General features: G+C 41.6%; 1 protein-coding gene across 1 annotated transcript in view; it reads right to left on the reverse strand.

Annotated features, from left to right (window-relative positions):
* Positions 1-16,403: 16,403 nt before the first annotated feature.
* The window catches only part of TNS4 (tensin 4), a 32,305-nt gene continuing 28,848 nt past the window's right edge, over positions 16,404-19,860 (reverse strand). The window contains exons 12-13 of the mRNA XM_083145457.1: positions 19,436-19,462; positions 16,404-17,953 (exon numbers count right to left, since the gene is read on the reverse strand). Coding sequence (XP_083001583.1) covers positions 17,812-17,953; positions 19,436-19,462 — 169 coding nt within the window. The 3' untranslated portion in view covers positions 16,404-17,811. The remainder of the gene's footprint in view (positions 17,954-19,435; positions 19,463-19,860) is intronic.

Genomic DNA, 19,860 nt, shown 5'->3' on the forward strand with positions numbered 1-19,860 from the left:
ATAAAAAAACACAGGGCAATCAAAGGTTGTATACTTATAGGTTGGAATTGCGTTTGTGTCCCTTTGGAAAGCTCAATTGGCGGTTAGAAATGTTCAGTTTCCCAGGGATGGGTCCAATGTGTTATTGTAGTACAGGTGGGAGTCCATTAACCTTGCAGGATTTTGTAAACAGCGCTGAAGAATGTTTAGCAGTCCTCAAGTGGAGAGGCGTCCTCAACGATATTGCGATGTTTGTAATCCACAATCGGCAGGTGGTAGTGTCCCAAAAATGGTCGTTTTCAGCTGTGGACCCAGGGGTGGGAAAGTCTTTGAGCTAATTCCAATAAGGGCATCCAAAAAGCACTGTTTAAAATCAGCAGGTGCTTCCTCCTGACATGTTTTGTTGTCCTACTGACAATTTTATCAAAGTTTAAAGTCAAAATTATTTCTATAACATCGGGACCCATAGCTCAACTGTATGTTGATGCTGGACAGTGAGATTTAGACACAGATGAGCATGTGCTGCAGGCAGGGGACAGTTCATTTGTTCATTTGGCTACAGTACATTCATCCCAGCATTGTCTCTACAATTCAAATTAAATAGAGTATAATCCTCTTCTACTGCCACTACTTATGACCATTAATTGGGTGGATTGTGAGGCACCTCCCTGAGGACACGGGCATCACCCTCTAGTGCCCAGAAGGCAACAGTGACTGTGGGGAGATTCTTGGCTAACTTGCTGATTCTACTAACTTGCTGAAAGGAGGGTTGGAGCTCCAGGGAACTGTGTGAGCAATACATCATATGAGGGGTGCTGAATAATAGCTGACTGCTGATTAAAGTCAAAGCTGCATCCTGTCTTGGAAAGTCAGTGTGGTGAGAAAATACAGTAACATTTTACTTCTTCACACAGCAGAATCCACTTCTTGCATCAGACTTTACTACTGTTTAAAGGGATATACAGCTCTGCCCCATGCTACAATTTTGCATGCAAAGATCTTGAACTGTGACCTGGGTTGCAGTGGCGTAACTATAGTGTGGCAGCCCCAGCTGTGGCTTGGGGGAGCCAGTGGTCACGGGGCGCACTGAAAAATACCTGCTGACCTGTAGGAATACACAGTTTGCTGTCAATCATTAGTAGTGGGCGGTGGGGGCTGTGTACTGTAGCTGCATACCATAGGTGACAGACCACCCCCCTCCCCAGTGTCCTCACCTCCACTGTGCCTGGGGGTGGCCGGTGTCATTACCCGCACACACTTCCAGCCGATAGGATCTCTGGTCGGTCCTTGGTGATGGAAGGCTACAGTATGTCAGTCGACAGGATGTCCTCCCTATTACACCGCATGGGTGCATGTCACTCCTGGGGAGCTGCAGCACTACACATGGTGGCGCACAGTGGCTCAGGTAACCAGTCTGCACTATTGGCAGGGGAGGGGGGACGCCGCAAATTTTTGGGCAGGGGGGAGCTAAATTAATAGTTACGCCACTGCTGGGTTGCGAACCTCTAAGACACAAGTGTAAAGGCCCATACACACTGGGCGACTTTGAGCTGAAAGCCGCTCAAAACAGCTTGTTTGAGAGGTTTTCAGCTCAAAGCCGCCCAGTGTGTATGCCCCAGCGATGAGCGGTGAGTGCTGCTGCGCGCTCTCGCATCATCGCCGGGAAAGCCGCTCATCTGCTGATTATACCAGCAGATGAGCGGCGTTGAGGGCGGCTTTGCATAGCTCTGCGCTATGCAACGCCGTCCTCCCCCTCCGTCGGCACCGGGCAGGGGGAAAGCTGCTCAGTGTGTATGCACTGAGCGGCTTTCCCCACATTGACATCATCGCTGTCCATACACGCTGGGCATAGTCGCCCAGTGTGTATTGACCTTAAGGATCAGAATTGTCTTTAGTAAGATTTTGGCAGTTTAGTTTTGTAGTTCATTATTTATTAGCACTTATTAAAAAAGAAAAGAACAAAAAGAAAAGAAGTGCCTAGGGCATTGATTCCCAAAACTCAATCCTTAAAGTACATTTACAGTCTAGGTTTAAAGTAGAGATGTGTCTCCAGCCATCTTGGCTTTTGCGGCTACCAGTGGCAAACGCAGGATTTTAAGAGGGGGTTTCCAAATGAAATCCAAAATCTCCCACTCTGCAGCACATTGGAGTAAGTACGGGCATAGAAGGGAGCGGTAACAGCCCTGTAAATTGGACTTTTTATACTTTGGATACTGTGTGAAATACAGTATTAATATTAACAGTACATATTATCTATAGAATAGGCTGTTTCAAACATTTAAATAAGATAAGTGGTCAGGAAATGGGTAAACATATCATAATAAATAAATACACAAACATAATAGAACCAGTACTGCACTTTCTAAGCTCACAATCTCTCACTTCATGTTAAGGCTCCTGTCTCTTCCTCCTGACAGCTACTCTCTGGTCCATTGGGATGTGTGAGAGCTCAGATCCACACAAACAGTAAAGCTGGTACACTAGGAATGTGCAGCAGCTCTGCTCTGTCCCTTACACTGCATGATGTGGTGGCAGTTCTATTAATAATATATACCAGTGCTATTGTTGTCATAATTTAAGGCACTTGCCGGGCAACCAGAAACTTTTTCCTATGGCTTCCCTATGAAAGCAGATGGGTACCCGCAGACATTCACAAGCACGCTATTTGCAGCAAATGAGCCATGTTCATCATGACTCATTTGCAAGTCAACAGTGGACACATCTGCATTCTTGGCCACAGTTGAGTGCCTCAATTGATATGATTTAACCAATCTGCTGAGCCATTAATATCATTAAATCCTGGACTGTTTGTGCTCTTTAAGGACTGAGTTTGGGAACCACTATCCTAGGGCAATAAGAAGGCAAAACTCTTATACTTGTAAATTGATTTTGATAGTGTTGTAGTAAATATTAAGGGTGAAATGTAAAAGGGTGAGAGAATCAGAAAGTGAGAGATTTGGTAAGACATCACCAGTTTTTTAAAGTGGCAATCATTCACACTGCAAAATCAAACTGGTTTTGTAGTGTAAATGATTGCCGCTTTAAAAAAACTTGAGATTTCTAACCAAATCTCTCACTTTCTGATTTTCACACCCTATTACATTTCACCCCAATGATATAAAAGAATACAGTTAACCCATAGGTGTGATTAAAGTAGTGAATAAGCAATAATGTAATTTAGCATTACCTAATCTACTTAGTGCATTCAATATTGATACATTTTCCCTTCTCTGATTAATATTGTTGCACTTTGCTTGCAAACCTGGTTGTCAGATAATGTTATTGTTAAGAAAGAAAATCTTGAACACCAAAAATATCTGCAAGGTTAAACATCGTAAAAGGAGTTTTCAGGAAATAATCCCTTACATCTTGCTAAAAAAAATAAAATAAAAAAAATAACCTTGCCTGGCCAATGTAAACAAAGTAATCTTTTGCATCATCTGTTAGGAATAACTTGTGTCTGGGGAACAAAATCCTTACCTCTCTGCTATGGTGTGGGAATAAGGAGGGGCAACACATACTTGATTACCCATGTGGAAGTTGTGGGAGAGTCACACATTTTTGGGTATTCCTCTGTAGCCATCCTAACAATAGGTGACTCTCCTGCATAGTGCCCACTTGCTAGTGAACAGTGCAGGATGGGGATAAAATCACTGCATTTATGGCAAAGGTGTAAAGTGGGCAAGGCGAAAAGATACCACTCGTGTGTGAAAGTTCAATTAATTAATCATATCAAGCTTGCTTTATTTATGTATTGATTCATTGTATTTATTTTTTCCCACTCAAGTACACTGCAAATTAAAAGTAGCAATTTGTAATACTGGTATGACCAATTTGGTAACAGTAGAGTAGTCGTAATGTAGATGCTGCAGATGCTGTAATGTATAGAAAAACTCTGAGGAAATGAAAGGGTTGCAGGTCAAATAAATAACCTAAAATTATATTTTCCCTTGTTTAAAGTCATTTTTCTGACAAAAAATAACTATGCATTAAGACAGTTGAAATCACTGGACATCTAAGTACCCTACACCTCTTGTCAATACAAGTATTAATCCCAGGAACAATATTAATTAATATGTAGAATAAAACATCTACAGGGTCTGAAAGATGACTTGCTAACTGAGTAACCTTCACTCTCAATCCAACTTCGAGAGACAGAAAGGGGAGGGGATTATTGCGCCGATACGGGAGAATGGGCAACCTGCTGTCCACTGAGACCAGACCAATATGGCTGACTAGTCAGGAGATGAAATCCAGCCAAAAGTGAGTGGTGCAAGCATCAAAGCACATTGAGAGACCTCTTCTTCAGCATTTATGTAAGCAACTTTTACTTATTTTATGCTTATTTTTCTCTGTTCATTCCTTTTTTGAAATTTGCATAGCACCACACTGAGGAATACACCTCGTAAATCTGGAGAATAAGGAAGGTCTTTGTTGTTTGGCACCATCCGGGTACATTTTGGTGATTGTACTTAGAAAGACCATTGGAAATGGTTTGTTGATAAGCGCTTCATTCTTTTTCTAAGGTATGCACATTATCATTATTCAAAATTTGGATACGCACCTATTACACTAGAGTGCGCTGTTTCTCATTTTTTTGTAGTATCTTACCTCTTGAGATGATACAACAACATTTCTTTGGAGGCTTATCAGTAGCCACCTGTCGCACAGAGAAGTAATAAAATAATAAAGTGCCTGGTACTTTATGACCGGCCAATCAGCTCCTGACTGTTAAGTTACAGGATGGGTTTAAAAAGGGACAGTTAGGAGCTGATTAGTCGTGATAAAGTACTAGGCACTTTATCACTTCTCCTCCCTTATCACTGCTTCATACATCTCTCCCTGTTTTTTAAAGAAAGGAAAAACTTCTTAGATGGATAAATATTCAAAAATAGTAGTGCAAACATTGAAAAAATACTCTCAGTATCAAAAAAACTACAAGCAGTCTCAATGTAGCTTATTTTCAGATAAGACTGTGTAGAATTTTCATTCATGGTAGACTTTACATAGTGAACTGACACACTCCTTCATTTGTAGGTTATTTTATATTACCCTACAAGCTTGTCCATCTTGGGCCAGGATGTAATGAGGAGGGCGTGCCAAGAAAAATAACTCACTACAAGTTAAAATCTACATTTCCATCTGGTATATAAGACTGTTGCTTAGAATTTGGTAGACAAGGAAGCACATACAGTACACTGGGTCAGATGAAGTCTGGCTGCACGGATTGTGTAATTGTATGTTTTTTTATATTTATTTATTGTACAAATAAATGTATTTATATTTTACTTATATACATTGACATTATTTTTTAATAAGTATATTTATAGTCAATTAGCTATGTACCGTGGTTCCAGGTCCATACGTATCACCAGTGACTTATTTAATTTATTTTTTAAGAAAAAGTTCAGGCTTGCACTATTTATTTATATATATATCTTTTAAAGAGCAGTAGTCGCCGCATCTTCATCTATTGAACACATCCTTTCTCTTTAAGTAATATACCACTACTTTCACTTTAAAGATTGGCTGATACCCCATAAATTGAAGGGGGACATTGCCTATTATACCCTAAATTGGTTGGGGACGCACAGGTGGTGCCACACATTCATTTTATATATATATATGTATGCAGGACATCTACATATTGCATATGTTCAGATTTTCTGAAGCTCTGAGGAAAATCTCAGGCTTCTTTTGGGACGGAGAAACGGGTCAAGCAATTAGAATCTTATATCCAGCATTATCCCACACATTCCTACAAGTTTTTATCTATAACTTGACGCTGTTACCAACACGGACCTCCACCACTTTGGCCGCACTTCAAGAGAGACCTGCGGCGATCTCTACGGTGCTTAACATCAGGCCAGGTGGGTGTGTGTGGCATCTGCACCTGCTAAACAGAGGATGGATAGAGGCCCCTGTGCGCGAGTCTGCTCTCGGCGTAGGCTCTATCTCCAACAGAGCCACGGGGGGGGGGGGAAGCGGACAAGCGCTTTCCATCTCGGCACTATACCTGATCCTGGTGATGTCAGCTTACTTATACAAGCGGGAGCCCGGGAAATATAATTAATGGAGAATATATAAATGAATACAATGATTGGAACTTTCCTTCATGCATACAGATATTAAGTAGACTGTCCTTTTAACTCCAAAATGATTACCAATAAATAAGAGGCTTCCCGTTACTATTAATTTATATAGTATGGGCAACAGCTAAAAAGCATTAGATAAACTTGTGGATCATAGAGGATAAGTTGTGTTTAATGCTGGACATTAATGATTATTTTTAGAATATTGTTTATTATTATTATTATTATTATTATTATTATTATCTTTTATGCATATAATTATATGTGTAGAATAATGTTTTAAATGTATAAAATATTTGATTGATCAACTCAGTGCACTGTCTGAAATTATTTCCGCCAGGCTTAAGAGGTGCTCTTCCCAATCTGCTACTTGCCTGCCATCAGCGGGATGCTGTAGGCACAGCTGTCCTAGTCCTGGCCTCTCTGATAAAGAGGCATGGGCCAGGGCCTCTCATCTCACCCACAGCACCCCGACTGCTGCCCCTGCCGAAAACCCCTGCTTCCAGAGCACAGGCTTGCATTTTCCTTCACTGGCGGCTATTCAAAATGTTCCATTGTCTGGAGAGTGAGCCAATCAGCTGCTCTGAGGAGAAGCCACTTGCGCTCCGGGCGCAGTGGGACCAGAAGTGCCAAACAGTAAGTGAGGGGGGGCCCAGACTAGAAATCAGTCCCAGGCCCCCAACATTTCTAGTGGCAGCCCTGCTGCTGCTAGCTGTCACTGCACCTATGTTCTTCCTACTCCCTCTCTCCTCCCCATTTTCTCGTCTGCGCCTGTGACAGCGACAGCGGCACCAGCAGCTTGAGGTGGCAGCTCTTCATGTGTAAGTATCTCACTCTCCCCTCTCTTCCCTCCACCCCTATGGTTGTGTGTGTAAGGAGTAACATTACTGTGAGCATTATGTGAGGCACTACTGCTGTGAGCATTATATGTGGCACTACTGTGTGCATTATGTGTGGCACTACTAATGTGGACATTTGTGTGGCACTGCTGTGAGCATTTGTGGGGCACAACCACTGTTGGCATTATGTTTGACACTACTACTGTGGGCATTTGTGTGGCACTACTTCTGTGGGTGTTGTATGTATGTAGCACTATTAGTGTGAATGTTATGTGTGGTGGTACTACTCTGAGGATTTCGTGTGATGGTACTACTGTGGGCATTATGTGTGGTGCTACAACTCTGAGCATTATGGGGGTTATTTTGGTTCACTCTTTCCGACCACTTCCTTCTTAGATGGACAAAACCATGTGCACTGCAGGGGGGGCAGATGTAAAATGTGCAGAGAAAATACGGATTGCTTTATTTTTACACTGCAATATAGATCTCACTTTGAAGTAAAACCCCACTTAAATCTTATTATCTCTGGACATGTTATATCTGCCCCACCTCCAGTGCACATGGTTTTGTCCATCTAAGAAGGAATTTTTCAGAAAGAGTGAACCAAAAGAATCCCCTATATTTGGCAGTACTACTGTGGGCATTTGTGTTGCACTGCTACGGTGAGTGTTATGTGTGACACTATTACTGTTGACAAATGTGTAAGGGGCACTGCTACTGTAGGCATTATTGTGGCACTACTGTGGGAATTATTTGTAAAGGGCACTGCTACCATGAGTGTAATTTGTAAGAGGTACTACTACAGTGGGCATCATGTGTAAAGGGCACTTCTACTGTGGCCGTTATATGCAGCTCTAATACTATGGGTGTTATGTGTGGTGTTACTATTGGGGACATTATACTGTATGTTACACTACTACTGTGGACTTATGTGTAAAATGCACTACGACTATATTCATTATGTGTGGCACTGCTACTGTGGGCCTTTTGTGTAAGGGGAACTACTACTACTGTGGGCATATGGTATAAGAGGCACTACTACTGTGTGTTATGTGCGGTACTACTGTTATGGGTGTTAAGTGTACAGGGAAGTACTACCATCAGAATTATGTTTATCACAATAAGTGGAATGTGTATAAGGGGTAATACTGTGCAGCATACACTCACTATGCTACGCAGTAGTACCCCTTCTACACATTCCGCTAATAGTGCCACACAAGGAGCATTACTTTGTGATGTAACTTGAATAAGGGACACTACTATGTGGTGTTTTATGAATCAATGGCACTACATGTGGTGTATTGTTAACAAGATTGTGTTACTGTGCTGAGTCATTTGAGTCCATCCCTTGTAAGACCGCACATGTTTTGTGGCATGCGCTTCCTGGGAAGACTGTTCTTTTTTTAACATATATATGAGGGCTAAAATGTATCATTTGCAAGGGGGAGAGGGGGGGGGGGGACCCAACACACTAGCTCTGTCCCTGTATATATAACTAGCGTATATCACCAGTTCATTATGGGGCTGTCTGCTTGTGGTGCCCATGTGCCATTGATGGCTTATAGGCTGGAGGAGAGAGGACAGTATGGCTCTTGGCCTCGCTTCCTCGCCGTGGTGCCAGGTAAGAGGGGGACCCTAGCAGTCTCACAAGTAATGAGCCCTTTGGACAGCTGTTTGTTGCTCAAACAAAGAGGAAAAAAGGGGATTCCACTCATCCGTGTGTCCCACGAAGCTTGTCCAATACATGCTGCAATACCATATAATTGTACCTCCTGACAGGCTTGCCCTGCTGCATCTTATTATCCCTTGTTTCAGTCTTATTTAGCACTTGTGTACTCTCTATCCACACTGCTTAGGTGGTGTCTACAGTACATGCTGATTACATTATCAGTTAAGATAAATTGTGCTTTTCAAGCACATATGATCGCTCGTTCCACAGCTCCACAACCTGCATATGATCAGGTGGTATGCAGGTTGTCCTGATGTATGGCCCGCTTTACTTCAACACCTCAAATCTTTAAAATATGTAGAACACATCTCAGCCTCAAAGTTTAACCCCCTTTAGCCTTTTGTAATTCTTATTGTCACCACGGGATGCGGTCATTTGGTCTACAGCATGATGGTCGACAGTCATTGGGTCGACACCATTAGGTCGACATGGGAAAATGTCGACATAGTTCTAGGTCGAAAGGTCATTAGTTCGATAGGTCATTAGTTGGACATTGTCTAGGTCAACAGTCAAAAGGTCGACATGGAGTTGTTCACTGTTTTTTGAGCTGACATGTGCCGACAGGTGGTATTTCATGCCCCATCATCCACTAGGGCGTGGTGGGAGAATAAAATAGTGTACCGAGCGTAGCGAGGCACCGTGCCAGAAGCATAGCGAGCGATGCGAGGGGATGCGGTGCACGTCAAACTATGTCCATGTCGACTGTTGACAATCGGGTAAAAAAAAAAACAGTGAAAAACCCCATGTCGACCTAGACAATGTCGAACTAATGACCTGTCGAACTAATGACCTGTCGAACTAATGACCTTTTGACCTAGAACCACGTCGACTTTTTCCCATGTCGACCTAGACCCATGTCGACCTAGACCCATGTCAACCTAATGGTGTTGACCTAATGACTGTCGACCATCAGGCTGTAGACCAAACGATCCCATCCCGTTACCACAATGTCCCAACAGTGAAGATGTCAAAAGTCACTTAGGTACAGTGTCTATATGACTAATGAGGAATTAGAGCTTTATATTTTTGTATCGCTATCAGAATGTCCATCCCACAAAATGTATAGTGAAGGACAGACCAGCATCCCGGGCACTTCTGTCATTGATGAAAAAATATTTTGTAAAATAATGTATGTTCAAGTTTTCTCAGTGTAGCAACTAAAGCCCTATGGACACTAGTGGATATTGTTAAAGATATTGCTCAGAAAGGGCTTCTGCACAACATCTTTCACAACATCATCTAGTGTGTGCACTCATTATTGTTCGTGCTCCTGCGCGTTAACGATGATTGATGTACTCTGGACAAGCATTTGCTTGGCCAAATGACCTGCATTTTCAACAGTCCCACTGAGGTCACTGAACGATATCGTTTACCGATATGGCTCAGTTTGTATGCACAATATCAGGAACTGCAGCCGATATTGTTAATTACATCAGCCGCAGCTGGAATCGTTTAGTGAGTATGGGGCTTTAGGTTACTATTCCTGAACAGTTGCAATAAAGGGAAAGTGGTGAAAGTAGTATTGTACAGGTAAGTTTCACAGGTACAACTCCATATTATATACAGTAATATACAGCATACTGCATGGCTTTTCTAAAAATACAAATTTCACAGATTTCATCTGTACATTTTGAGGCTTGTTTAAGAAGGAGTCTTGTTATTTTTGGATGGGTGCCCCACAGCTGCTCTGTAGCAGTTCTTCTGGCTAACTATTTCTGCTGAAAACCCCAGAACAGTACGCCTTATGTGCTAGAAGTCATATGCAATCCTTGTCACTTGCACTTATTAAATGTAGCCAAACCAGATTAATAAAGTAGTGATGGAATATAAGATCCAGGCCCTGCTCAAAATTAGACCAATTTACAATGTGAACCAAAACAAACTATATTTCTGTATAAATAACATTACTGATATTAAACATAAGCTGGAATTGAACGTAATTACTGGAATTATTGCTTTGTGGTACAAAGCAATAATTCCAGTAATTACGTTCAATTCTAGTTTATGTTTAATTAACAGCACATCTAATTATTAAGCAACAATGAAGTATCTAAAAACATGATACACATTGATGCTACATGTCCTATACCAGAGCGATTAAGAGAGGAGGCAACCCATGTGTAGTCTAAATGTGCCCCCCCCCCCACCCCACCCCCCTTCTTGGCAGTGTATACAGCAAGTAGACTCTGGTACTGTGCCATAATCTACTATGTATGCAAAGATCTATGAAAACATTGTGCACGCACCATTTTACCAGCGATTTTGTGGTTTTGATGGACAGGTAAGTATTGTCAGGATGTGCGATGTGAGTTCCCTTGGAGCCAGGGGGTCTGTGAGTCCCACACACCCCTACACCCTTTAGATACTCTAATGACTTGTAGGTAATACACTGGGCCAAGAGGTGTATTCTAGGCGGGAAATTTACTAAGATGTGAATTCTACTTCACATGTGATGTTGCTATGGGCAACCAATCAGAATCTACTTATTTATTTAGCACCCTCTAGAATATAGTAGACAGGATCTGATTGGTTGCAAATAGCAACATCACATGTGAAGTAGAATACACATCTTAGTAAATTCCCCACCTAGGAGTCATGATGGTGTAGTTTTTCAGGGTTAAATGTAAAACTACCCTTAGCTCTCTTAGTGGTCAAACTATAAGCTTGAAAGCAACATGCTTCCTTCATAGCTAATCACTCACTGAAATAGGCATAGATCTTTCATATCAATGACAGAAAACTTTTCAAATACAATTGTACAAATACAACGGTGTGCAATAATTCACTATAACCTCTCCCTTCATTAGTTTCCAACCTTTGTGACATTGGTGTCATGTATGAAGCACAAAACTTATATCTCAAGAAGGAAGCCTTTCCAAAGGAAAGAAAAAACGCCCCTTGCTAAATTGCTAATGCCTCACAAATAACAATGTATTTACAGGTCCATTCACAAAAAACGGACAGTTCTTTTTTTCCACAAATCTGCTCAAGAATCTGACAGGATGTGGTTATCACTGACGTCACCTAAAAAACGCCTGGGCACACCATGTTTCTGCCGACTTCCTGACAATCAAACTGCAGCTACTCTGTGACATATATGCAGGGGAAAGGTTTTTTCGTTTCATGGGCCCATGTGTGTTCAGGATTTGCCAATTCTCTGATAATGGATCCATGCAGAATTAGACCTAAGTCTGGCATTCCCAAACTCAATGCACAATAAGCCACGCACACATGCAATTTATCATCTGTAAAAAGTGGCACATCAAGGACCAAGTTGGATGAAGGAATCCCAGGGGGATACCAGGAGTCTCCAGGAGAAAACTGGTCCAATTTATGCCTCAAACAAGTAATTAGAATATACTACTGGTGAAGCCCCACTGCTAAACATCAGTGCTCAAGAGTATTTATTAAGCTTTTATTCAAACACAGTTTATTTAAAAATGGTGTCTTATGTTGTATATTGGACAGGAGCTTTAAAGTCCATTATAATTTGAAAACTAGAGTGGCATTTAATTATTAGTTAATTTGCTCCAACAGTCCAGGAAAGAGCCCCAAAGCAGAAAATCCCCATTTGCACACCATCATAAGACATCAGCAATGGACTACCGAGTTGGAGGTCGTTTTTGATTTTTATGTTTGTGGTCTCACTGTCCAGCAACTCAGGCTGTTTAGCACTAGGGGCCAGATGCACTAAGCTTCAAAAGTGATAAGATGGAGAGTGATGAACTACCAGCCAATCAGCTCCATGTCACAGACTGTGTTTGAAAAATGTCAGGCTGGAGCTGATTGGTTGGTTGGTTATCACTCTCCATTATATCACTTTTGAAGCTTAGTGCATCTCGCCCTAGGTCTGGTTCTAGATATAGGGAGATGGGACATCCTTGGAATGTAATTGCAAAATGATCTCAGATGTGCAGATGGACATACAAAAGCGTGGCTTATCCAAAGCAAGGAACAATAATGTATATTAAAACATATACTTTTCTACAAATATATGTACAATAAAATAAAGTTTTCAGATTCTTGCAAAGTCAAAGTCATAAGCAGTGCTTCTCAAGTAAAGTGAAGTGGTTGCTTAAAAACAGCCTAAACCAATCGCTTGTGGGTCAGTAAGGTGGGAAAAGGACATACAGATACTGTAGTATAGAGTAAGATGGAGATAGTAGTAGAAATAGACTACTATCTCCATCTTACTCTGTACTATCTGTATGCCCTTTTCCCACCTTACTAACCCACAAGTGCTTGGTTTAGGTTGTTTTTAAGCAACCACTTAACTTTATGTCCATATACCATACCAAGCAGCTTTCAACTAGCGCAAACCTATTTTAGGAATGTATTCCTATTTTCTATAGTGCTCCTCAAATGCTGACCCAGGCATAATGAATCACAAATCAGCTGACCTTGGCTTTGCTTGTTAATTAATATAATACCAAAAAGTATGCACCGCCAGCCATGTGTAACTAGACATTTTCTCGTTTAGCATAGCTGATGAATGGTTTGTCTCCGTCATGGCTTGGGTTCAAATGATGCCACATTCCACCATGTCTGGTTGATTCAGCAATTTGTATGTAGCAGTTATAAATGAACCAAGTGACCCGAGAGAGTAACGTCAAGCAGCAGTGAAAGGGTCTGTCTCAGGCACTGTTTCCAAAGAAAGAATAAAAGTGTAAAAATGAAATAAAAAATATATATTTTAAAAATACTTATTTTTTATTTACATACTGTGAATGCATTCTGCTCTTTTTAATAGGTATACACAGGCTGAGACAGAGTGACAGTGAGGTAGGGGTTTAGCTATTGAGATGCAGGTCCTGACGTTACCCTTCCATCACACCTGACTCATTCAAGGCCTATATAAGGTTTGGTAGTTACAGTACATTTGCTCTGTGATGGAGTAAGGACCTATACCTGTGAACCTCCATGTGGCATGCTGTGAACTCATAACCTCATTGCTTTTTTTCAGTAATGCTAACCACTCTTTATACACTTTAAATAATCAATGTTATACCCAGTTATCCACCCCACTGTCCACTAACCAGATCTATAACCTCAAACATCTAACTATAAATGTACATACAGTTGTTTATTGCTTTTACAGTATAAAGTCCTGTAAGAGGACTCTATACTCTTAGCTTCCTCATCCAATACAGCCTGCCCCCTCAGTCATATGACCTATTGTACATCCCTCTCCCCATTTAAAGTTTGCTTCCACTTAGATTACCCGTTCAACCTATCTCTTTCTCCACTTGAACTTCCTTCCATATTCAAACCCGATAGGCCCTTCAGCCACACTCTCCATATAATTAGTTGGATATTGTCCAACTGTCTGACCCACTTTGTCTCTACTTTTTTCTTGTCCTTCTCTACACTCAATCAAGATTGAAGTAAAAGTAACTAAAATGACCAACGATCTAATACATGTTAAATTGAATGGTCATTCTCTTTACATTATGCCTTTTCTACTCAACAACTTGCACTCAACTGACCTTTAGCTTCTCAATGAAGTATACATTCTTCCTTCTGTTTTGGTCATTTGAGAGTGTGCTTTATTTGCTCTACTTTTTTGCTTTATACTTCAACTATAATAAAAATAATATGTTAATTTTGGACTCCAATACCACTTCTATACACATGACTCATACATTTTCTCCAGTGACCCATATGCCCAGCGTTTACTCTTCCACCTTCATTTTTATTGCTACATAAAGCAACTCCTAACAATTTTCAGGGATCATTAACAGTGCACATTTTCAAGCTATCCTAGTAAATGCACCAGTGTAGTCATTACTGTCTGACTTATTCTAAAAGGGGTTACATGCACATGAACAGCGGTGGGGATGCTGAGACAGAATACCAATGCCAGCATACCATTGGAGGAAATCCCGACAGGGGTCAGGTAAGTATACTTACCTTCCCCTTGCCCCCTCCCTTACATAACCCTCCCTGCAGCCTAACTCTGCCCCCTTGCAGCCTAAACCTCCCCACTAGTGACTAACTGCAACACTTGGACCCAGCTGCCTAATCCTAGCTCCCACGGCCCACAGTCTTACCCTAATCCCCCCTCTCTCAGTACCTCAGTATCCTCCCTATCTCCCTCCCTGCAGCCAAAACCTTAGTAACCCCTAGTGCCTAAACATACCCCCCCTTCAAAGGCTTAACCTCCTCGCATACTTATGTTTGGCATCATGTCAGTCAGGATTTTGGCATCCTCATTAATGTCAGGATTTGGTGGGGATCTTCTGGCAATTCCGGGATGCTGATCGTATCCCTTCTAAGAGTTCCACAGATGGTGCTAATTATTTAACTCGTAATACTATGGAGAGTGGTAAAACATGCACTTTTAGATGCCCTTGCAGACTACAGTTGGGGAACCTGACACCTTTGAAAAAGCAGCAGATGATGCAGTGAAACGTGTCAGTGGACTACACCCTAATGGAACAACTATTGCCCATCTGCACTTCATTTTGACTGGACCAGCCCTGGACCATTCTGGCTAGTGGGAAACGCCATCCCTACCAGGAACTCCTTCCTCATCCATTCAACACTTGCCAGCATATGAACTATATCATGGATATTTCTCAGAAAGAGTGGGGTATGGTACCCCTTGCAGCCTAAAGCTATTGAGGTTCCCGGGACATATCTATTTTTACAGTAACCCTGAGGAGGCATTCACTCCAGGGTATACTAGGAACAGACTCAAAGTGCATCAATTGAATTGAATTCCTACAACCAACAATGATCCAATGGGTCAAAAATGATTAAAATACAGGTTGAGTATCCCTTATAAACAAATATCCGTTATCCAAATTAGTCCGAAAACCGTAGTCTCCAAAATGTACTTTCATTTTTTATTTTTTTGCTGAAAACCTACTGGGGACATCTGTAACTGGCACCACTGGGGAAATAACATGTAACTGGCACTAAATACTTGCAGTAAATGATTGCTTGGCATTCAAAAGTGTCTGAGATTTTACACAAACTTTGTTTCATGTTTTGAAACCTTGTTTTATGCACAATAAAATATATTTGTGTATATTTCATTGGTTTGAAGTGCTTATACAACATAAATGCAAGATACCTCAAGATACCTCATTCAAATATAAAAATATTCAAAAATATGGAATAATCAATTATCCAAAATGCTTATGTTCCCAATAGCTGTGGTTTTTACTATACTACTGGTGTCATTTCAGCATTGTTACACCTCCTTGTTTCTAGAGTTGGGGAATACTGACGTAAAGGTCAACATTTCCAAAACAAAGCTCAATATCTTCTCGCTTCTTAGTGTAACTTCCCCTCCTCTAGACTCCCTCACAAGTGACATCACACTATCCCTTGTTCCTGAAGGCCAATTTTGTGTCATTCAGTTTTTTTCTACACATCCACATCCATTCCCTTGCACGTGTTTTCTTTTCAGTCACTAAAACCTTGAATTATTCTTTCATTATCTTCCACTTCGGCAACTTCAACCTCGTGCTACCCATCAATCAGCCATGTTTTAACTATTTTTACACTCATTCATCCTAATTGCTTCAGTGAGATAGTTGTTCCTTCCTCCCTGCAAATCCCTAGCCTGGCTCCCCATTTCAACCCATCTGTGTCACTGAGGTAAGAGTATCAGGTATCCCAGGACCCTGAGGTTTACAAAGTAATAAGGTGTCTTACCCTTTTAGAGACCCTTTCGACCAAAAGTAGAAAAACGTTGGTGCACACAAATAACATTTATTTTTGCAAGTAAACAACACTTAAAAATGTTTTTCAGACGCTACAAAAATATAAATAGAATATGTCTACTAAATAATGTCCAACATGGACAAAGTACATAAAGGGACTTAGCTGGGATCAGTATGTATTTGTGTTGGATATTGGGCCTGATTCAGACCAGAGGCTATTAGGGGAGGGTTTGTGACATTAGTTCCAGGCTAGACATGCCGGTTTCCATCACACCGCCGAGTAAGTCTCTAGCTACTCTAAGCCTGCGATGACTTGTGCCCAGTCTAAGGGGGATATTCAATCTCCGGCGAGCACCTCCCGTCGGGGAGATGCCCGCCGGGCCCTATTCAATGCTGTCTTCCCCGACAGCATTGAGCAGGGTATCTCGGCAGAACGAGCCCGACATCACTAGCTGTCGGGCTCGTTCTGCAGAGAACAGCCGGGAAGTGACGAACTGCCGGCTTTAGCTCACCTCTTCCCGGCCGCAACTCGCGGCCACGCCCCCTTCTCGCTCCCCGTCAGGCGGGACATTGAATCCCGCCTGCATGTTCTTGGTCGAGCTGACCGAGAATGGGACTGGGTCACAGCGGTCGAGCAAGCTAGACCGCCGTGACCCTGACATTGAATACCCCCCTAAAAATCATTAGACGGTGAGCCTGCTACAATGGATTTTGGAAATATTTGCATGGCTGCGAATGGATGTTCATCCGTACACATCCATGTGCACAGAGTGCACACTAATTTGCAAGGTGGGATTTTACTCATCTTCACTGAATGCTGGCCGCGCATTTTCGCAACCAGTTGATCAGGTATGAATAGGGCCCATTGTCTCAATAAATATTGCAACCAGCCATGTCAATGAGGGCTGTTTTTTGCTCTGAAAAGCATACAATCTACTGCTTCTTATACTGAGCAATAATGTGTTTGCTGTTCTTCTGGTGGTGCATACTGCAGGAGTGCTAGTCCTATCCTGCAGTACCACTTTATATAATGATGCCAATTAATAAAGCACATAGCATTTATACAGGAAATTGGTCTTCTAAAATGTTGTTAATGCGACTGTGTCAACCACACACAGTGCAAGCAGACTTTTAGCATGGTTAGTATTATTGGTTATTTTCATGAGAAAACAACCAATATATCAATACGGTATGTACTAGAAACTAGTGACATCACTAAAGCATGAGACACAAAGTGGTTTGATAAGACAGAATATTGGCTCAGCCAACAAACTGTCTGCTTCTACTGTGAATAGGTGACTGTTATACTTCAATATTATATCAATAAAACGTGCATCAGTGGTTCTCAAGTGTTTGGTAAATTCCTCTTAGGCCAGATTAAAAGTTCAAATGTTCTCTTGATGAAGGAGTCCATGATTTTCCCAAGACATATATTACTGGAGTCTCTTGCTTCTGATCAGTAGACTGGGTAGAAATGCCTCCAATGAGTGGGTAAGGACTTATATCCTGTCTTGCTGCTTTATCAAATTTGACAGGAAGCTAATTAGCAGTGAAGCAGGCTGAATGACATCATACTCTGCAAATACATGGCACACGTTGTCCGAAGGATCTGAAGGATTCTTTGCAACAAAGCCAAAAATCCTATAGTGAAACAGAAAGACACAAATAGAAGTGTTAACTTTCAGGAAGAATCCAGAGAATCTGCCCTTCATAACACTGCAGTGAGCGAAGGGGGGTAGGGGAATGGCTTAGGTAGGGGCACAAAGAGAAGAGTATAAGGAAGTAGGCTCATAAGGAGAATACGGAGGCACACGTGCTTACTTGGAAGTATTAAGTGGCAAGTGCAGAAGTGCATTTGGTGTTAATATTGCTGCATCTTCAAATGCACCATGGCACAATCTGTTGCATTGTGCAACAGGGTGCAAAGTAGTGGCTTAATTCCCAGAGACATTGGATGCATTGGCTGCTGGGCTCCCACTGTCAGAGGGATACCAAGAAAGACAGACTGAGGAGGCTACTGAATTAGGACAGATTTCTCCAGAGTCATTTCATAGTGATTTGCTACAGTCACCGCTCTCTTAGAATGTGAGATTACAGATCAAAGGTGTACCGTGTCTGGTAAGCTACAGCTCCGCTGATTCTTACAAAGAAGGAGACATAAAATAGTGACAGATAATGTACCGACCAATCCATTCTTGTCATTTTTCAAACACAGCCTGTAAAATGTAAGCAGATACAGACTGGCTGGTACTCTATGTTGTTTTTTTTATCTATCTCTGAGATTTGATTTTAAAAAAGTCCCTCAAGGCTGTATTTATCATAATTTGCAGCCAGATCCCGAAAAAAATATGCAATATGGAATAATTCTTCACTCCCATATGTACTATTGGAAAAGTCAGCACGAATGCAAGCAGGGGCCTTTTGAGAGGGGGGTCAACTAGTATTCGTCTCCAAGGCTTTGGTGAGAAAAGGGAGAGAGTAGAAGGAAAAATGCGACATTGCGAGTGAGCGAGAGAGAGAGAGAGAGAGAGAGAGAGAGAGAGAGAGAGAGAACTTAGGGCCTTATTTTGGTTCATTCTTTCTGACAAAATCCTTCTTAGATGGACAAAACCATGTGCACTGCGGGGGGGGGGGGGCAGATGTAACATGTGCAGAGAGAATTAGATTTGGGTGAGTAATTTTGTTTCTGTGCAGGGAAAATACTGACTGCTTTATTTTTACACTGCAGTATAGATCTCACTTTGAAGTAAAACCCCATCCAAATCTAATTCTCTCTGCACATGTTACATCTGCCCCACCTGCAGTGCACATGGTTTTGTCCATCTAAGAAGGATTTTGTCAGAAAGAATGAACCAAAATAAGGCCCTAAGTGCCATACCCACAAGAGGATATTTTAAAAGATATTACTCAATATCAATAACGACAACATGATCTGTACATTATCAGACGAGGGAGGACCTTGGTAATGAGGGCCATGCTGCAGCTGCTCCCCCCATTGCTTCCTCCTTCCCGTCATCGGCAAGTGTGTATGCACTTGCCAATGCTGGCACCCCACTACCCTTCTTTTGTTTTGTATTATTTTATATGTGTCAAACACAACTTTTTCAACTAGCTATTTCTTACCTTGAAGATTTGCATTGTTTCTGCCACCTGAAAAATAAACCATAAAAGTACATAAGAAAAATGCATTTTTCTAATATTTGCAGCTTAGAAGAAACACAGAAAAACGAAGTTCCTCATAATTATTACTTTTGATTTAAGATTCCATATTTGAGTCCATGCACAGCTGTTTAACCGCCATACATCTAGCAATGTGGTTGCACATTGTATGTCTCAGTATCTGTTATTTTTTTTACTGTATATGTACACAGTGGCGGATTCAAGGAGAGGGTCCACATGAAAATTGTTTCAAATATCCCCCCCAAAATAGCCACCACCTCATAGGCTACCGTTGTGAAGAATGATAGAGGAGGTGGTGACCATTTGGGGGAAGGGTAATTACTAGAGGAGGCAGGCACATACAGCTGTCCCCAGAAGTGGTGGGATTG

Source organism: Crinia signifera, chromosome 6 (genome assembly GCF_055691185.1).
Source record: "Crinia signifera chromosome 6, ASM5569118v1, whole genome shotgun sequence".
Taxonomy (NCBI): Eukaryota; Metazoa; Chordata; class Amphibia; order Anura; family Myobatrachidae; genus Crinia; species Crinia signifera.